At 30.1% G+C, this 18807-nt stretch overlaps 1 protein-coding gene across 3 annotated transcripts; it reads left to right on the top strand.

Moving 5' to 3' along the window:
• Nucleotides 1-1609: 1609 nt before the first annotated feature.
• On the top strand, nt 1610-18528 carry LOC138932228 (protein croquemort). Of its 3 annotated transcripts, none has more exons than XM_070293846.1 (10): nt 1610-2292; nt 6598-6854; nt 9059-9219; nt 12987-13131; nt 13415-13618; nt 14689-14900; nt 15170-15632; nt 15939-16012; nt 16183-16402; nt 16493-18528. In XM_070293846.1, the coding sequence occupies exons 2-10, from the start codon at nt 6738-6740 to the stop codon at nt 16655-16657; spliced, it is 1761 nt and encodes a 586-aa protein (XP_070149947.1). In that variant the 5' UTR covers nt 1610-2292; nt 6598-6737; the 3' UTR covers nt 16658-18528. The 3 variants fall into 3 exon arrangements, with proteins under 3 accessions (XP_070149947.1, XP_070149946.1, XP_070149948.1); XM_070293845.1 differs by having other exon boundaries at nt 6256-6854; XM_070293847.1 differs by lacking the exon at nt 1610-2292 and adding an exon at nt 4003-4433.
• Nucleotides 18529-18807: the final 279 nt, after the last annotated feature.

Genomic DNA, 18807 nt, shown 5'->3' with positions numbered 1-18807 from the left:
AGAGCAATATACAAATCAATTTAAAATACACAAGCAGTCCAAAGTTGTTACTTTTTTTTCGCATATCGATATGTATTACGTATATTTACTGACATTATAACGTGTCAGTATGCATTGCATAAAATCTACATGTTGTTATATATAAAACAAACATTCCATTTTTTTTATATTTGTTTGTAATTTCCTGTGAAAATAACTTTAACACATTTAGATAGCAAATTAGATACTCGTTAATCATAATATTAGACACAGGTGATATAAAAAGAAACAACAATTTTTTACTCTAATTAAACTTCTTTTCTGTAAGTCGTGAATTAAATTAAAGCCAATGACAATTACAAAAAAATATGTAAGATTCTATTAAATGTAAACGAAGTCAGAATAGCCCTCGCATTCAAATTGTCGCAGTAAAGTTGGATTTCTACCAAAAAAGCATTTTTAACAAACGTTTACAAACGTTCACGAACGCTTGTGAATATTTTCTTTAAATGTACATCCTCTAAGTAAATGTTTGTAAACAGCGAAATATTCAACTGAATAATATTTACAAACATTTTTTTATGCTTGCTCAACCACCGCTCTTCACCTAAAATTATTTAATTTACCAAGTCTTCGAAAACGTTTGCGAACGTTCGCAATTAATGGATATCCGTCTCACGATCGATAACAGCTTGAAATATATGTATGTACTAAACACTGTATCATTATTATATAATGTATTAGAATATCGAATTCGTAAAGCACTTATCAAAATTCGTATAAATTATGATGGCATATGATGATATTGGATATTAATTAGATTATGATTGCGGCTGACTCGCTTCCATTCTAGCAGACTGTATCTTTAACGAGTCTTCCTCTATATTCCTTATTTTTTTAACGCTTACTCAAGTGGTTCCACACTTAAGTCCTTCAGTGTCTCAGCATCATTGTCACTGTAATTCATGAGGCGCCGGCAATTAGTTGCATTCCTTCTTCGGAACTGATTCCGACAACCGATTACGTACTCGACCGACTTACGTTAAGTAAATAAACGTTCGTGGGCATTACGTGGGGATCGAATTTACGGGGTCAATCAATGGAGTGACGATATATAGAGTGGTTCCGTACGTTCCAGCCAGACTTTTGAGATCTTATAGGAAATTTAATTCTGAACAAAAAATTTCCTATAAACATGGATCGAAAAATGCTTCCTTAAGAAGTTATCGCTCAAAAACGTCTAATGCAAAGGAAGAGCAAAAGGTGAAAAGAAAATGAAACTTAATAAATTTCTTGAAAAAACGATAAAGATAAAAAATAAAAATTTTTCTTTTATGAAAATAAAATAAATTTTTTTTTAAACTAAAATAGTACATAATAGTAGAAAATGAATAAAGACGTAGGTAAAAAACTAACTGTTCTCAAAATATCCCCTCCTAGGTTCCAATACACTTTCGGCATTGAGTAATGACCGATCTAGTCGCTTTACGGATTTCCTCCTGATTCAACTTTAATCGATCAAAAGCACATTTTCCATGATATTAGGAAAAATATGTAAAATAATCACGATTTCAGAGATTTTTCAGCGATAACTTCTTAACGAAGCATTTTTCGACCCATGTTTATAGAAAATTTTTTGTTCGGAATTAAATTTCCTATAAGATCTCAAAGTTTGGCTGGAACGTTCGGGGCTACCCTGTAAAATTCGCGAGGACGTCAAATGCTTCTGACGCATGCCGATAACGGGGAAACGACTAACTCGCGACAAGGATTCAGGGAGAGGCGGTGGCACTTTAGAGGCTTGCTACCCGCTGGGAGCATCATCTTTCTCTCTCGCCCGGATTGTATACCGACAGTCTCAAACGCGCGTTGTTAACGAATAGTTGATTACCGCAGCACCGGTTTGTCAGTTCATTCTCTCCTCCTACTAACCGGTAGACCTTGAAATAACCGGTAAAACGAGAAGGAACATATTTTGAGTTCACCAAAATATCAGAAAGTGTTTGAAGTACAAAGAGAAAAGGAGAGGGGCCCATACGATACATAGGAGAATGTGAAACTAAAACGGCTGATATCGAAAAGAGAAAAAGAAAGAGAGAAAAGAAAAAAAAGAGAAATATACAAGAAGAGACACATGTTACAAATTCTGCGGACACATTCCTTCAGGCATCAAAAGTGCGTTTGATTTTTGTGCAAAATTTAAGAAAAGGGAGTCAAGATTAAGAACCGAAAATCGAAACGAGAAATTGTCTTGGTCGCAAGTGATTAAAAATAATTATTTAGAAATGTTGTGAGAATGTAGAATAAGCAATCGTAAGTAAAAAAATTCTTCCATGTAATATATACATATACTTTCAGAAGTCTAGATGAATTGCATTATTTTGATTTAATTGCTCGATTTGCATAAATTTTCGTTTATATTTTTCGATTAACAGTAAATTTTTTGCTTGAAATATTATATATATATTACACACAATCTTTCATCGTATAAAGTATATATTATACTTCTTCCGCAATATATGGCAATATTTCCGCAATATTTATTGACAACCAACAATAATTCTTTAAACACATGTTTTATGATAACGTGATAAAATAAGGAAATCAAGTGTAATTTACACACATTTCTATTAAATTAATTTCCTCATTAACTACTTTATCGTTAGGTTACGACTTCCTTCATCACATTAATTCTAAACATAGACGAGGAAATGCCGACAGAGAGTGGGCGTACAAAGTACAAAGTCGAATTACTTCCATTCGATGCACTGACGCGGTCCGATCATGCGAAAATAATTTATTCACAATTACGTAAGACCGCGATGGTAACGAGGCCAACAACTGTTTGTCTCTCATCATCTGTGGTAAAGTTACAAAAACTTTCTCGTTAGACTGTATTTTTGAATTAATCAGCCACAAGATTATCAATTCAAGAAATTCATATTTGCATAGTATGAAAATACTTATTTCCATATATAAATATTAAATAATTTAAACCTTTATAATAATTTAAAACAACTTTAAATATTATTTTCTTCATAACAGACATTCTTCATAAAAAAATGCGTATTCTTCTTAAAATACGAATATGATTAATACTTATGGTAGTCGACAAACAAATGAGAAATTCGCTTTAACATGATTGGCTTAATTGATGGAAATAAAGATAAAATGTGTCATATAAGAGCCAATGCACAGAAAGTTATCGCGTCTTTCTACAAAAGTTGAAAATATTAGTATCAAAATCTAAAATCCAATAATTTTACTTATTTTCATATTTTAATAATATACATATCTATATATACAATTTTTCTAATAACAAAATTAAAATTAAAAAATTATATACCAGTTCAAGAACGAAACAATTAAAAAAACAAACTGCCAAAGAATGGCCAAAGCAACAGAACGAGCGAGGCAACAGATGACTGTGCGAGTGCGATGTGATTAGAATATAATTGTTTATATTATAATTGTTCTATTCAATACACGCACTCGCACATCTATGTGTGTGTTCATCTGTTGTTTTAATCATTCACCATTTTTTAATTCGAGCTTCCTAATAATGTAAAATACAGCATAGTGTTACAAAAAATATTAAGTTAGAATCAAAAACTCATTTTTAAAAAATATATAATTTAAAAGTGCATAGCAAATATGATAGCGTACATATTTATAAGTAATGCCTTGCTTATAATTTCATTTCACATATATTCACATTTTCTACAAGATAATATTTATTATAATCCGCATAATTTAGGAAAAAAAAATTGGGAAAAATATTGAAAGGCAAAAATATAATAAATATATAAATATATTAGTACATATAAGTGTTTTTTTATGCTTTTTCACGACGTACTTTTGCAATAAAATAATACTGTAAATCATATAAATAATTATATAACTATTTATTAGCAGGATTTAATTTTGTACCGCATTTATTGATCATTGTTTCGCGAACATCTGTGGATTACACTTTTTTCATATACAAATAATGTTTCCGCGATAGTACAAATATATGTTTATCTTGCAAATATTTATATATATCATTTCGTGCTAGACCATGAAAATGAAGAATAACGTAACGTAAGTCTGTCGTTATAGAAGAATTTAAGCGGACAAGACAGTCTTCCCACGTGGTCGCGTTTAATCCACGCAATGGCTAATTTGTTGGGATCATAAGGGAATTTTAAAGGGTATGTGAGGCGCGGTCATGAGGGCACAAAGGACAGAAACGTTCGGAGAAAAATCCTCCCTAAGTGGAGGGGATACGAGATCCTGCCTGTTGATTCGCAATCCCCATACTCATCAGTAACAAACGCGTCGTACAGCAAATCGGAGCACAAAGATACGAGAGTAGCTATTTATCCATCGTCTTTTTCAATTAATATTTTTCGACGTTACAAGAAAAAATTATAACTTTGGAATTTTGGACGGGCAAGTTTTTGCATTGAAAAGTGAGTCTAAATGTAAAGAATCTCGATTTTTGGAGTCATCAAATAAGTGAAAGCAGAAATATTAATGATTTTGTCATTCGCATAATGAAACGTTTGAATAGCTGAATAGTATCACCTGCACAAATAAAAAAACTGCAATATGAAAGTGACTTTAATTTATTATTATTCTGGTTACTGTCAATATATATAGTGTAATACATATAGTGTTTTATACTTTAATCATCATTTATCTCATTAGTTTATTTTCGAAATCTCTGATATTAGTGCAATAATTAAATATACATAATGAAGCACATACTAGATGAAAATTAGTAACTTCATGAAAATTTATGGAGATTATATATAATTATCAAACTTTTAAATGACGCCTTTTATTTAGGGCTAATAAATAAAAACTAATTTTTCAATCTCTTAACAAAAAAAAAAAAAAACTTGCATTTGCAATATAGACATCGTTGCAATTGACAAGAATTGAACTTTAGATAACCCTACCTGATTATCGTTCAAATATACGATGGAAATGACATGTTAGAAATTATCATAAAAGCATTAATAATATAGATCATTCGCTATAACAACGGTTGTCACCGACGTCGTCAAAAAATGAGTGCTTTTAGTTGTTCGATTTAAAATAGTCTTATCTAATGTGTTAGCTATGTGACCTTAGCTATGTATTTATCCAATTTAAATGTATTACGAGATTAAATTCTAATTATTCGTCGAAGACGAATTATATATTCATCATGCTGTTTCAATTTCTTATATTCAATCAACAAGATATTTGTACTTTACAAAAAAAGGAGTTGTATTTTACAAAATCTAACTTAAATTATTTTCAACTTTCTTATATATCGATAAAATTGAAAATATATTTAAAAGAGATAGCGTTTCTACATTTACACATATATTTGTTACTTTTATATTTATATATATATAGAGCAGGAATAAAATAAAACAATCAAACCTATACACTCGAAACATTCAATTAAAGAAATAAATATCTTAAATTGTTGGAAGTTATATAAGATGTTTGTATGCCGTAAGTATGGCAGTTATTCCTATAAAAACCTCTATGAATTTAATGAATATGAAAATGATAAAATTTGCATAGCAATTTAATAAATTACGTACATAAAACATTTTCGACCTTATCAATCAATTTTGCTTCCTCATAGAGTTAACTTTATTTTTCTACATTTAAACGTCCATGTTAAAATAAAATTGCATACATTTACTTTATTTTATTATTATCGTTGACTTTAAATGTTCAGTATCGTCATGGTTATGTAAAAAAAATCGCGAACAGAAGATAAGCCGAATATTATATCGATTCATCTCCAATAACAAACGTGCTAGATAACGAATCCAATATCTAATTGGAATGTTGTAAATGCGATGATACCGACATGACATTTTTTCAACAGGTATAAGTTGTACTTGAAACTTTTAGACAAATATTTATTCCTCTGAAATCATTTAAATGTAAATTTGAACTAATGTCAGATGCGTATTATTATTATCAAATAATATTAATTGTTTTATCTTTAATATAAATTTTTTATTAACGATTAATTTTTCTTAATGAAAAGGTTTTTATTAGAGCTACGCATTTGTTTTCATTAGATTTGTATTTACGTCATTAAATAAACAAATAAAGAAAAAAAAAAGAGAGAGAAGTAAAAAAATACTCATACAAAAATTTCGATACACGAAAAATCCGTAAATGTATGATAGATTGTTATATCTGTGTTATTATTCTATTATCTTTATTTTAATATAATTTATATAAAAAAGAAAAGTTAAAAATTTTTTTTCCCCGCAGAGCCTCGTATTATACAAAGGACCGAGTAAACATTGTTTTAAACCTATAAATTTCCTTCGTCCAGTCTCGCTTTATCCAAAATATTCCCATACACTTCCAGAAGATCTTCAGAATACTCACAGAAATATCCAGCGGGTTAGCTGATACGCATGAAATGAAATGTGTCTATTCGTGTCGCCGCCTACGCATTCTTGGCTGACTAAGAAACGTCACCGAGCATAACAAGCTGAAAGAAACGCGCCACGCACAGGCAACACGCGCGTGCTACATATATATTATACGAGGCATAAACTCGTCATCTCTCCTGACTGTGCAGTAGATTAGATACGTTTTATCTTGTAGACTTCGTGAAGCGCGTAGATCGTTGGCCGGGAAGCCAAGGGAGTGAGAGAAGCGATCGACGAAGAAAACGGCCACTGGGAGTTCAGAGTGCACATGCTGCAGAGACGAGGATCAGTGTTTACGGAGACACGAGCGTCGCTATGAGACCGTGGACGAACAAGTTGCTCGGCTTTGGCATCTTAGGGCTCTTTCTGGTAGCCCTTGGCATCTCTCTCTGCTTCTTGTGGCCAATATTCTTCCATTATATAATTCAAAAAGTGAGTGCGGACGATAATTGTTACATTTTACACATATCCGTGATATAAATAATAGTATATTTTTACAAAATCGCCGAACTTTATTTCATAAAGTAATAAGACTCATTGACTGCAAGTATGATTTTTGTAACACGTAATGACTATCTTTCTCTCTCGTTAGATCGCGCTAGTGTATTAACTTACTCGATATCCGCTTTAAAACGTTTGATAAATTTAATTCGACGAAACGAGTTCGTGCGATGCATAACCCCGTGTTTAATAAATATTGATACTAAAAATTTAATCTCTGCTTATCTCTGTGATATTGATGTGGCTTGCCACAATATCATCGTTAAATTATAAGTAATAAATTTAAAGTAATTTTTGTGAAAAAATACGGTTTGATAATAAAAAATAATATAATTATTGCGTTCAAGGAAAAGATATTGGACTTGAATTAAAAATAAAATGTTTATGTATTACAATTTAATAATCAACATTTTATGTACATAAGTTGTAGATAAATTTTAATGAGTCGCTATCAATGTTAATACTATATTTTTGTCTTTAGTTCTCAAAAAGATTTATCATTTCTTACGTAACAAAACATATTTCTGCTAAATATGCTGATTATAATTAAAATTATAAAATATGCTGTAATGAATAATAAATTTTCAGTCGTATAATATACGATGCAGATATGGAACATCGCCTCCTCCATCAAAATTTGTCATGTTCATTTTCATTCTATTTATATATCAGGGGATTGCCTAGCTTTGTTGGGTTATCATCCACAACAATAATAATATTTTTTTAAATTCTCTTGTCTTTCATTCTCTTAGCGAAGCGAAACGCAAGATGTAACAACATGTATCATTGACTTTCAAGCGACGATTAATCATGTTGATCGCTCCAACTTTTAAAAATAAACAAAGCCAACATGTGTTTCGCATGTTGTTTTTTATTCACGATCGCGCAAAATTGATCACGTCCATGTGCACGATAATGCAGCAACCAATCATCGCTGCCGTATGCAGAGAATTGTGTACAATAAGTATAAGATCACTCGTTGAACTAAGCCAGATACTATGCATATAGAGACTGGGAGTCGCGCTTGTCTCGACGATAGTCACAGCCCGATTGGAAAAGTGGCTGATTGTCCCATCAATTGACGCGTTTCTCTGTGCCTTGCAACCCGTTGCAAAAACGATTTCACGCCACCGACACACCCTCACCCGCGAATAATCTCAGTACCGATAAGGATAAGAAATCACCGCGTATCTCGCCTCCTATCATCTCTCTATCGAATTATTTTCACGGTCACGAAAATTATTGACAGCTACGCGGATAGAGTCTTACTCGAGATTATCAGTCGTAGATGATCTTATTGCATAATCGATTTAATAATTTATCAACTTTCTGATACTTTAACAAGCATTTCATCTTTTCGTTTGTTCTTACTAACAATATATTGTCAGTGACAATCTATTACTGTTACATCACATCGTAAACGCGAAATTTGTAAATGTAAATTTGCAGCAGTTACATATTAACAATCAATTATATAATGTTTTCGCGATAATAATCGTGAGTATTTACTTTTGAATATTCATTGCGCAAACTAACCACGTGTATTGACTGATAAGTATTAATCGCAGAATGGAATACGGATAGCTACTTAAGCGCCGTTGTTAAACAAAAAAAGTCAGATGCATATTCATTATTAATATGCATCTGACTTTTTAATTGTCATATAATCATTATACTCAGCATTAGAAAAAATTATCTAATCTAATTATCTAGACTATCTAATTAAAAAAAAGATTTTCATTACTGCTCTACTAGGATATTTCTTTTCTTTCAAATAATATTCCATGACTTCTACGTCGAACAAATTTTTTGTGATACTTTGCTCATTATCGCGTCTCAAACTAATGATTCATCTTATATAATCGATGGAATAAATTTTATAAATGATTATGCAAAGAAGCAGGAAACTATCTGTTCACAAAAAAAAAATCGAATCAGATAAAATCAATTTCTTTGAATTCCATATATACAGGGTGTATCTGAAATGATTCATTAAACTTTAGGAGCATATTCTAGAGGTCAAAATAAGACTTTTTTCCTATAAACATGGGTCCGCAAGTAAACCCTCCTCCGATGATATATCATACATATAATAGAGAAAAATAAAGAATTAAAATTTTTATTTCCACATACAGGGATTGTTTCTATCGCCGACTTCTAATACCTTTGAAATATGGAATGACACTAGCAAATTACCGCCGCTACTCTTCAAGGTGTACCTCTTTAATTGGACCAATCCGGAGCAGCTTGGTATAAAAAAGCCGCATTTCGATCAGCTTGGTCCTTATTGCTTCAGGTAAGAATGACCTTCATCAATATAAAGGATTATTGCGCTCGATCATAAACGAGATCGCGATATTCGAAACAAATACAAAATAAAAATATGCTTCTATATATATATATTGGGAAAAAAAAACTTACAAAGGTAAAAAAATATATATATATATATATATATATATATATATATATATATATATATATATATATATATATGGCGTCGCTTGATTAACGGCTCAAGATTAACTTTCACTTGTACATCAATCTGTTTCAAAAATATCGATTCATATAGACTATTTTCGTTTAGAAAGACTATATAATCATTACAAAATTAAAGATAAAATTCTACTAATTTTACTAAATAGAAAGCACCTAATACAATGAAAACTAAATAAAAACTACTATGTATGAAAACTAAATATTAAGTACTCATTGCAGCTATTATCAGAGACAATATTAACGTTAAAACATATTATAAGGTTCATAAATTATCTTACGCATTATATGACTAAATAATTATGAACTAAAAAAGCTGTAACTGACGAAAAATATTGTTATTTCACTTTATAATGAGCTAGATCTGCAAGATATTTTATAAAGCTTGAAAAATAGTACTTGATAATCAATATGGCCTCTCATAATAAATACAATGAGTACGTAATATTTGCTTTTTATATTTTAATACGTGATATTTATAAATATGACGTATTAAAAATTAAAAATCAATATCTCGTAGTTAAATATTCTTATTTCCAAAATTTTCTCTCATATAATTTTTATTAAACGTCAAATCACATTAAATTGACGTTACACTTTTGACTGGATTATTTATTATTTATTATAGAATAATGTAATTATTTCGAATAAACAATACGTAATAGATAATAGATAAAATTGTAGATCTTTGCAATGCAAGATCGAAATATTAATAATCAGTGCACGAGCAAAACTTACAACGATCGATATATACATATTATTTAAATAAATAGGAGCAAAATTTATGTAGATTAGAAAAAATAGCACATACGAGGATCTGATATGCATCGTAAATGTGAATATAAAGTTATGCTAATCAAATCGTCGCGATATAATAACGCGACAATCAACTTAATGATGACAATTAAGAAGAAATAGTTGACCTCGCTGTATTGACATTTTAATGAACAATAAAACATTCTGGTCCAATTGTAAGACACGTGTGGGCGAGATTATATGAAGTAATTGACTATGAAATTACTTTCTTCTCGGATGTGTACTTAATAACAACAAGTGCCGCGGATGCACTTTACCAGTTTGTGTCTTTCGTTTGACTGATTAATACAATTCTAAGAATATGCCAAATATTAATAAATATATGTGAAGCATCGATTTATAAAAGTAATTGGTAGTGTCAGTATCCGTAATGTTTTGCATTTTGCATATCGTAAAAATATCGTTTCATCATAAAATCGATAGTCCATAAATATATAATGTCGTTCTTTAAAGAATAATGGAATAGCGATATAATTCCAACAAACTCTGTTTTTTTATTAACAAAGATTGATTAAGAAAATTCCTGTAATTAAAAAGTTTCCGTCACACAAATAAAATTAAATTTTAATAAAAATTCTTTATTTTTATCATTTTTGCCGATTATAGAATTTTGATAATTGCGATATATGTAAATGTATGTTTTTTTAACATCGAGGTCATCAACTTGTGCACAAATAGCCAAATTGATTCTCGCTCTTTTTATATGAATGTGTTATCGCTTAAAATAAAATCCTTTCTTTCAAAATTTTTCTTTTAACGATGTACTTCCATCTCTGATCTTGTGCTAGTTATACAATAAAGATTGCTCCTTTGATAATAAGAGAACATTAGGCATAAAGTCGTCGTCATCACACACGTACGTCTTGTAAAGTTGCACAGCAATTGGCCCGTTAAAACCAATAAGCAAAATATGTAGGTCAGATATCTAAATTACAGTCAGATAATCGACTTCAGATTCAATGGCAAACGATATCGAACGCATGATAACTACAATTCATCAGTTTTAATATATTAATTTAAAAAATATTATATTATATATTTTTTATATAAATAAAAATTAATTTCAATATCAAGTTTTCTTTCACGTAAATACGGTAAACTTATACGGTAAGCTTATTAGTTAATTCATACTAGTAATTCAATGTTATATTCTTTGTAATTTAAACATTTATAAATGATGCTTGACAAAACAAAATATATTTATAATTAAGGTAAAAGTATCGATTGCCGGACATGTCCCTATATTCGGAAATTTACATGAAAATTTATCATTGTTAATCTCAAATTAATTATTTATTATAATATCAAAATTTTATTGCAAAATCTTTAATTTAAGGATATTTATATAGTAAGACATTTTTAAATATTATAAAAATTAACATCCAATAAAAAGGTAAATTTGTTACGTAATTAGACGAAGGCCATATTTTGAGAACGCTCTTAAAATTTTCTTAAGAAAATTTTATTCCGTGTTTTTATCTTATAAACAAAGTTTTATGAACATTATTCAAGTCGAAGAAGATGTAGAATAATTAAAAAAATATTTTTAATTGATTTAAACAATATCTTTTTGGTAAATTTTGCAAATTTAGTTACTGGTGCAGTAATTTACATGATTGCCCAGTAACTGATTGTGTGTTTAGTTACCAGTACAACTCGCCTCGATGACATATGATTAGAAACTAAATCGGACTATTTAATTACTTTTAAGATAAATTCCGTAAGTATTTTTATAAATAATGTTATTTAATAGTATTATCAACATTAGTTTAATATCTATAAATATTTTTTTATATTTGTTTTTAAATATTTTTCTATATTTTTGTATATATATATATATATATATATCTTTTTATAATTGCATTTTTTAATTTTAGATATTCAAAATCATGATACACAAAATCAAATAAATAACTCGAATATAATTAAAGTAAATAAAATAAACAATAATTTGCAGAATCTACAGAATAGCTCCGAATTGAACAAAGATCAATTATTTTATATGATAATATCAAATAAATAACAAATGCTTTTTTAAAAATCTTCTCTTGATTTTCTTGTGATTCATCCCTTCTGTTATACAGATCATGATTTAGAGAACATTTATTTGAGAGAAATGGTTTCTTCATCATTTAAAAGGGCTTTATTATGACCAAACAGAATATCTAAAAGTACGATGAAGAAAAAAACTGAAAAAATAATTTAAAGAAAATCAGAGATGGAAAATAAATCTCAATACTATCTGTTATAAAATCATTATAAAAAGATTATATTTTTATAATTATAAAAAAGTTATATTTCTCTGAATATAATTTATAATAAAGTTCATAAATAAATTATAATTACTATATATACAAAATCATTAGAGAGCATTTCATTGTATTTACATGATAAACGTGTCCGGATTGGGACAAAAAAGTTTAGTAATTGGGACAAGCATTTTCAATGTGTCTGGATATTAGTTCATTTGCATTGTTTTAAAATTTTTATTACTATTAAAATAATTTTAACAGTTTTCATGTTTTTTTATGCGTCAATAATAAGCTTTTATATTTTACCTTTCAATTGGTTACATAATTAAATAATTAAAAACCGTGAGTATTTATAAAAATTGAGCAAAATCATATTAGTATCGTTACATGTCCGGCTATTGGGACGTTTACCTTAATATTTGGGAAAAAAAAAAAGATTAATAAAGATCAGATAATAAAACAGAAGAAAGAAAGAAATTATTTTTATAATTATAAATTGCAGAGAGGTGAGGCAAAAGGATAATGTTATTTTTCATCATGAAAATCAAACTGTTAGCTACGTTCAACGACGATTATGGTATTTCGATGCAGAACACACCAATGGAAGTCTCAATGACATTGTCAGCCAGTTGGACGTGGTCGCTTTGGTGAGCCTAACACTACATCTTTTGTTGCATGATTAGTATAGTCAATTGCATTCTTGATACATCAATTGTCTCGGTATCAATATAACTCTGAAGAGCAAGGAAATAATTAAACATGTTCGATAAGAGAAACTTGGATATACAATGTATGTAACAAAAGATGTTCAAGCTCTTCCCGCGTTCAACTTCGTCTAATTCTAATTCTATGATGTAAAAATAGAATAACGCGAAAAGAAGCAGAGGTTCTCACATCGCGTTAGTACTTATTTTATCTCGCTTTTTGCAGTCGGCAGCGCACAAAATTCGATACTGGGAATACGAATGGCAAAAAACCTTATCCATCTTGTTAAGCGTCAGGAAACTCTATACCCGCCGAACGGTGAACGAACTACTATTTTCAGGTTACAGTGATGACATACTCACCATGGGCTCGTCAATGGCAAACGACCCTGAAATACCGATGTTTGATCGTTTTGGCTGGTTCTACATGGTAGGTCATTAACATAATTGTTTAGCTTTTCTTTCCCAGCTATGTCCATGTGGACGAGAAATTACCTCGCAAGCAATTTATTAATATATTTATTAATATATATATTCATGCTTGTTTTAATAATTATTGCAATAAGTATTGCACAGTCACTCTCTCCGCTATTCTAAATTTGAGAAAATCAGGCACATGCCTAACATTTTTCTCTTCATCGCTTCATCATAAACTATTCATACTTTCGTAAACGTTTTAACATAAAAAAAAATACACATACATACATTTTAAACTGCTAACTTTAAAGATAAAGATTCCAATAGCATTGAGAATTGTTACGAGCAATGTGAGAACTATTGTCAGATTAAATTATACATCTATTAGCATACACGAAGCATATAGTACGTGGAATTTGAATTGTATGACACTGGACAATAGCGTCACGGTCGATGGTAGTAGACCTTTTACAACTGGGCTTGAATTGGTAATGAATGGAAGAGATCATACATATACATATATAAGTTGCCACGTAGCAAATAAAATGTCATGGAGATATCTATTATATTTTGTGTATACACACACAACACACACACACACACACACACACACACACACACACACACACACACACACACACACACACACACACACACACAAATTATAGTAGAAATTATATACGTATATATCGATGCTATTTTCTCTTTCTCTTTCTCTCTGTGCTCTAAAAATTATATTGAATATATCTATAATATAAAAAAAAATGTTCTTAAATATTGTAAAAGAATAGCAAAGCAATCACTGAGACAGCTGATCCTTGATAATAACAGGCGATTTGTTCACTTGTAAATCCGATCGCTACTGTATCACGTTTGATAAAAAAAATTAGAAAAAAATTAGAAAATTAGAAAACAAAAAAACAATCTTTCTTATTAACAAAAGTATCAATTTTTATGTACAACTCCGTTAACTATTTACGCGAATATCTATTTCTGCTGTAATTATTAAAAAGTTTATAATTATAAGAAAAAAATGGAAGACTGTCATAATTCACAATTCGTGCGAACTTGTTACACATACAGAGAAATGGCAGCACCATGTTTGATGGACATTTAAATATGGAAACAGGCGAGAATGATATCAGTCGGTTGGGAATCCTGAGAAAATGGAATTATAAAGATACGACGAAACACAATAAGAGTCCTTGCAATATTATTGAAGGCAGTGCGGGTGAATTTTGGCCACCTAAAAGGACAAAGGATGACATCACTCTGTTTAGCGTAGATATGTGCCGGTTAGTGAAAACTATTATTAGGTTTACAAAATAAAAAAACACAAAATATGACACTTTCAGTAAAAATCGAGCAATATTCATGAAAGCTGAAGTTGCGTTTATCTTCATGTTATCGTCATTAAAATCATTTGTTTGATTTGTCATTTATAGTTTTATCAACTCTCTTCTCATTATAAACATTGCATTAGTTTTTCCAAAAAATAGCTCAATGTTCGTCGATACATCGCACGTTATAATTTCTTGACATTATATATCTATTATTTTTTTAGTCCGCTATTCTACGAATATGAAAAAACAACTTCTCACTTTGGTATCGAAGGTTATCGATACACTATTGACAAAAAAACCTTAGGTAATTCCACGAAGCGACGTTACCCTCATGATCAAGCGAAGTTTTTTGAACCGACCACGACCACCGAGAACTTCTTCGAAAGCGAGCAAATAACCATCTCTAGCAACACGGAATCCATGGAAAGTATCTTCAACAATCATTCCTCCGAGGATACAGATGAATATTCTGACAATGATCCGGACGTTATTAACATTGGTAATTGCTACTGTAATGGCGAGTGCACGCCATCGGGTCTGCTAAACATAACATCGTGTCGTTATGGCGCGCCAGTCTTCATGAGCTTACCTCACTTTTACAAGGCTGATCCAGCCGTTCTCGACGCGGTCGAGGGGTTGAGACCCAATGCCAACGACCACAGCTTCTCCATCACTCTGGAACCCGTAAGTGGCTATCCTCGCGATTTGTTAAAATGCGAACATTAAATCAACCACGATAGAAATAACGATGGTCAGTTAATTCTTCACGTGCTTTATTATCAAGATATTAATTTTATTATCGTCTTTCATTTAGGCAATTCATAGCATGCAGTAGTTGCGATAATATATGCTATGAGAAAGCAATCGCGTGTATTGTTTGCAGTAATTTCGTATTTTAATGTCATATGGATATATGGTATAGTAATTAGGCAATGTTAATGCCTAATGAATATAAGAATCGTACAAGCAGAGATGTGTTTTATATTTCAGACAACAGGAATTCCTTTGGAAGTATCAGCTGCATTGCAAGCTAATATTTATCTATATTCATCGGAGGTTGTATCGTAAGTACGGTTTTCCGAATAATATGAAACAATTTGTTGAAATTATAAAAATATATAATCTCGTATATTTTTATGAGAAAAAGGCGATCCTTATAACAAAATTACGATAGTAATTAAAAATTACATAATCATTCAACTTTTATTAAAAGAAAAAAACGATGTTTGTGTAGACTCTACAATAACATACCAAACATCTATATGCCAATGATATGGTTCACACTGAAAGCAGAAATTACCGATGAAATGGCGTCTAATTTAAGGATATTACTAGCATTTCCAACTGTAATGCTATGCAGCGGTATAGTTATGACAATCATTGGATTATGTTTAATTGCCGCCGTAGCGCTTCTTTTTCTCGCAAAGAAACAACGTATGGTAACGGCCCCAACGGTACGTACATTCATTTTGATTCGTAAAACTCCTTACTTATTTTCATGGCCAAAAGAGGAATATTTTTCGAAATCGACACGCGTTTTACAGGATGGCACGATAGAAAAGATGATCGACAATCCTGAGAAGAAAACGGAAGTGGTGTACATGGATAAAATGAGTAGCAACGAGGATGATAATGTCAAAACCGATCGCCGTTTGTACGCGAGAAACTTAGTAAATGTTTCTTCAGAGAACGATGGAATGGATACGTAAACGGTGTGGGAAATTCTTGACATGTGAAGTTATTCATGTGTTTATTTAAGTGACTTTTCATATGTTTTTAGCCTGTTTTTATAACGACTGGACACACTGTTCCAAGATATAAATTTTTATTTAACGAAGTATAAGTAACACACAACACCAATAGAATATTTGCATTCGCGATATTAATGATCTGCGAAAGTTAATAACAAACAAAATCGTAGATAATTATATAAAATAGGTTTATTATCGTTATAATTACGATATCGTGTATAATTGATATTGATATAAACAAATTACACCTGGAATCAATATTCTTTAGCTCGATGATGATAAATTTATATGATATTAAAATATCAATCTTCTAATCACGAGCTAAATTATTTTCGATCAAAGTGTAATCTCGTATATATGTTAGATAAAGTGTCAAAGCAAATACGCGGAGAGACACACACGTATAAGACCTTTTATCGAACAATGATTACTCATCTCGTAATATTATAATTATAAAAAGAAAGAAGTGTAGACAAATTTTTCTTCTTCTTTTACAATAATTTTGTTCGAGATTGTATTCGCTTTACGAATTCATCGTGATTGTTACATTCCTGGGTGATGCACGGATATAGATATAGCATGGAAGATACATGTGGAATGATGTTATCGTCTTGATAAATTTGGTAAATTAAGACTGACAACGAAGTCTACGATCGTTTTAAAGCTTTAATTATTTTCTTTTCGATTTATTAATTTAAAACACATATTTACGATTAAAATGCGCGATTGACTAATCAAGAATTGCAAAGTATATTTTAATTCGATTATTCTAGTTCGTAATATATCGTGATGTAAAACTGAAGTTGCCTCGATCATATAAATAATCTATAAATATTTATAAGTTAATCTATGCGATAGATAACTAGATGATTTTCCAATCATCGTCATTAAAAACAGAGTTAACGCTACGATCGAATACAGATAAATCAAAGATAAAAGAGTTTCGAAATAACAAATACACATGACACTGTAACGAAACCGAATTTATCTTTTGCTCGAATTTAGGAGAAATATGAACTATTATTGCCCTTCTAAGTTGTTCAAATTTTTAGGTAGTAATGGGTCGTACAAAAGATATACAACGAATTCTGTCAGTAAATTAAGCATATAGATATAGGAAATATAGAATATTTTATTGCAAATAGATGATATACAATATGCTATTCTTGTATGACAGAATATCTGTGACGTGCCTTGGTATTATAATTGTAATTGTCTTCCTACGAGTTTTCGGCACTCTATTTAGACAAGTATTTAGATATTGACACACCATAATCTCGAGATAATAACGTGGCTTCTTCACGAAGCATACTTGAACCAATGTAAATGACATCTCTCTCTTAGACCATTGATATAGAATTATTAAAATCCACACCAACACTAAATATTTCTTTCTTAATAATGTTTCTTTTGACGTGTTACCATTTAATGATATAAGTTACGATGTAATGTAATGTAATGTAATGTAATGTGCGCGCTGCCCAAAGTTAAGTTATTGTGCCAATTTTTTGTTACAATATACATCTCTAGGATAAGTTTTATATGACAAAATTTATGTGATACTCTCTTGGAATTATTTGTATCTGTAGAAGATCAGTCATTTTTACAAGTGCCAATGACGTTTAAATTAATTATAAGCATTATGTGTATCCGACAATGAGAATCGTGGCAAATGTTACCAATTTTAATGTGATTTTGTATAAGTGCAATCGATATGAAAATGTATTATACATTTTTATGTCAAAATACAGATATATTGATCATGATTACAATTGGACAAAGTTAATTTTATATTATATTTTAATAAAAATCACCATTTTTTTATATGATTATCAGTTTTATTATCATTTTTATTGGATTTTAATAAAGATTACTCTCTACTATTACTAAATCGTTGATCTCATATGATTAATAGAGTACATCTTTTTGTAGATTTTCTTGTAGTATTATTTTATATTTCATTTTTTTAAATAAATTGACAAAATCAAACTTTTATCTTCTATATTTCCTCAATTATTATACATGTTCACAAACACACAGTGGCAGCCCCATTTTTTAAAACTGTCATATCATTGATAGGTAACACACTCATATTCACTACTACTATC

This window comes from Polyergus mexicanus, unplaced genomic scaffold (assembly GCF_030449975.1).
Source record: "Polyergus mexicanus isolate NDT 795.1 unplaced genomic scaffold, iyPolMexi1.0 SCAF_4, whole genome shotgun sequence".
Taxonomy (NCBI): Eukaryota; Metazoa; Arthropoda; class Insecta; order Hymenoptera; family Formicidae; genus Polyergus; species Polyergus mexicanus.
This window is presented reverse-complemented; position numbering and strand designations above follow the sequence as displayed.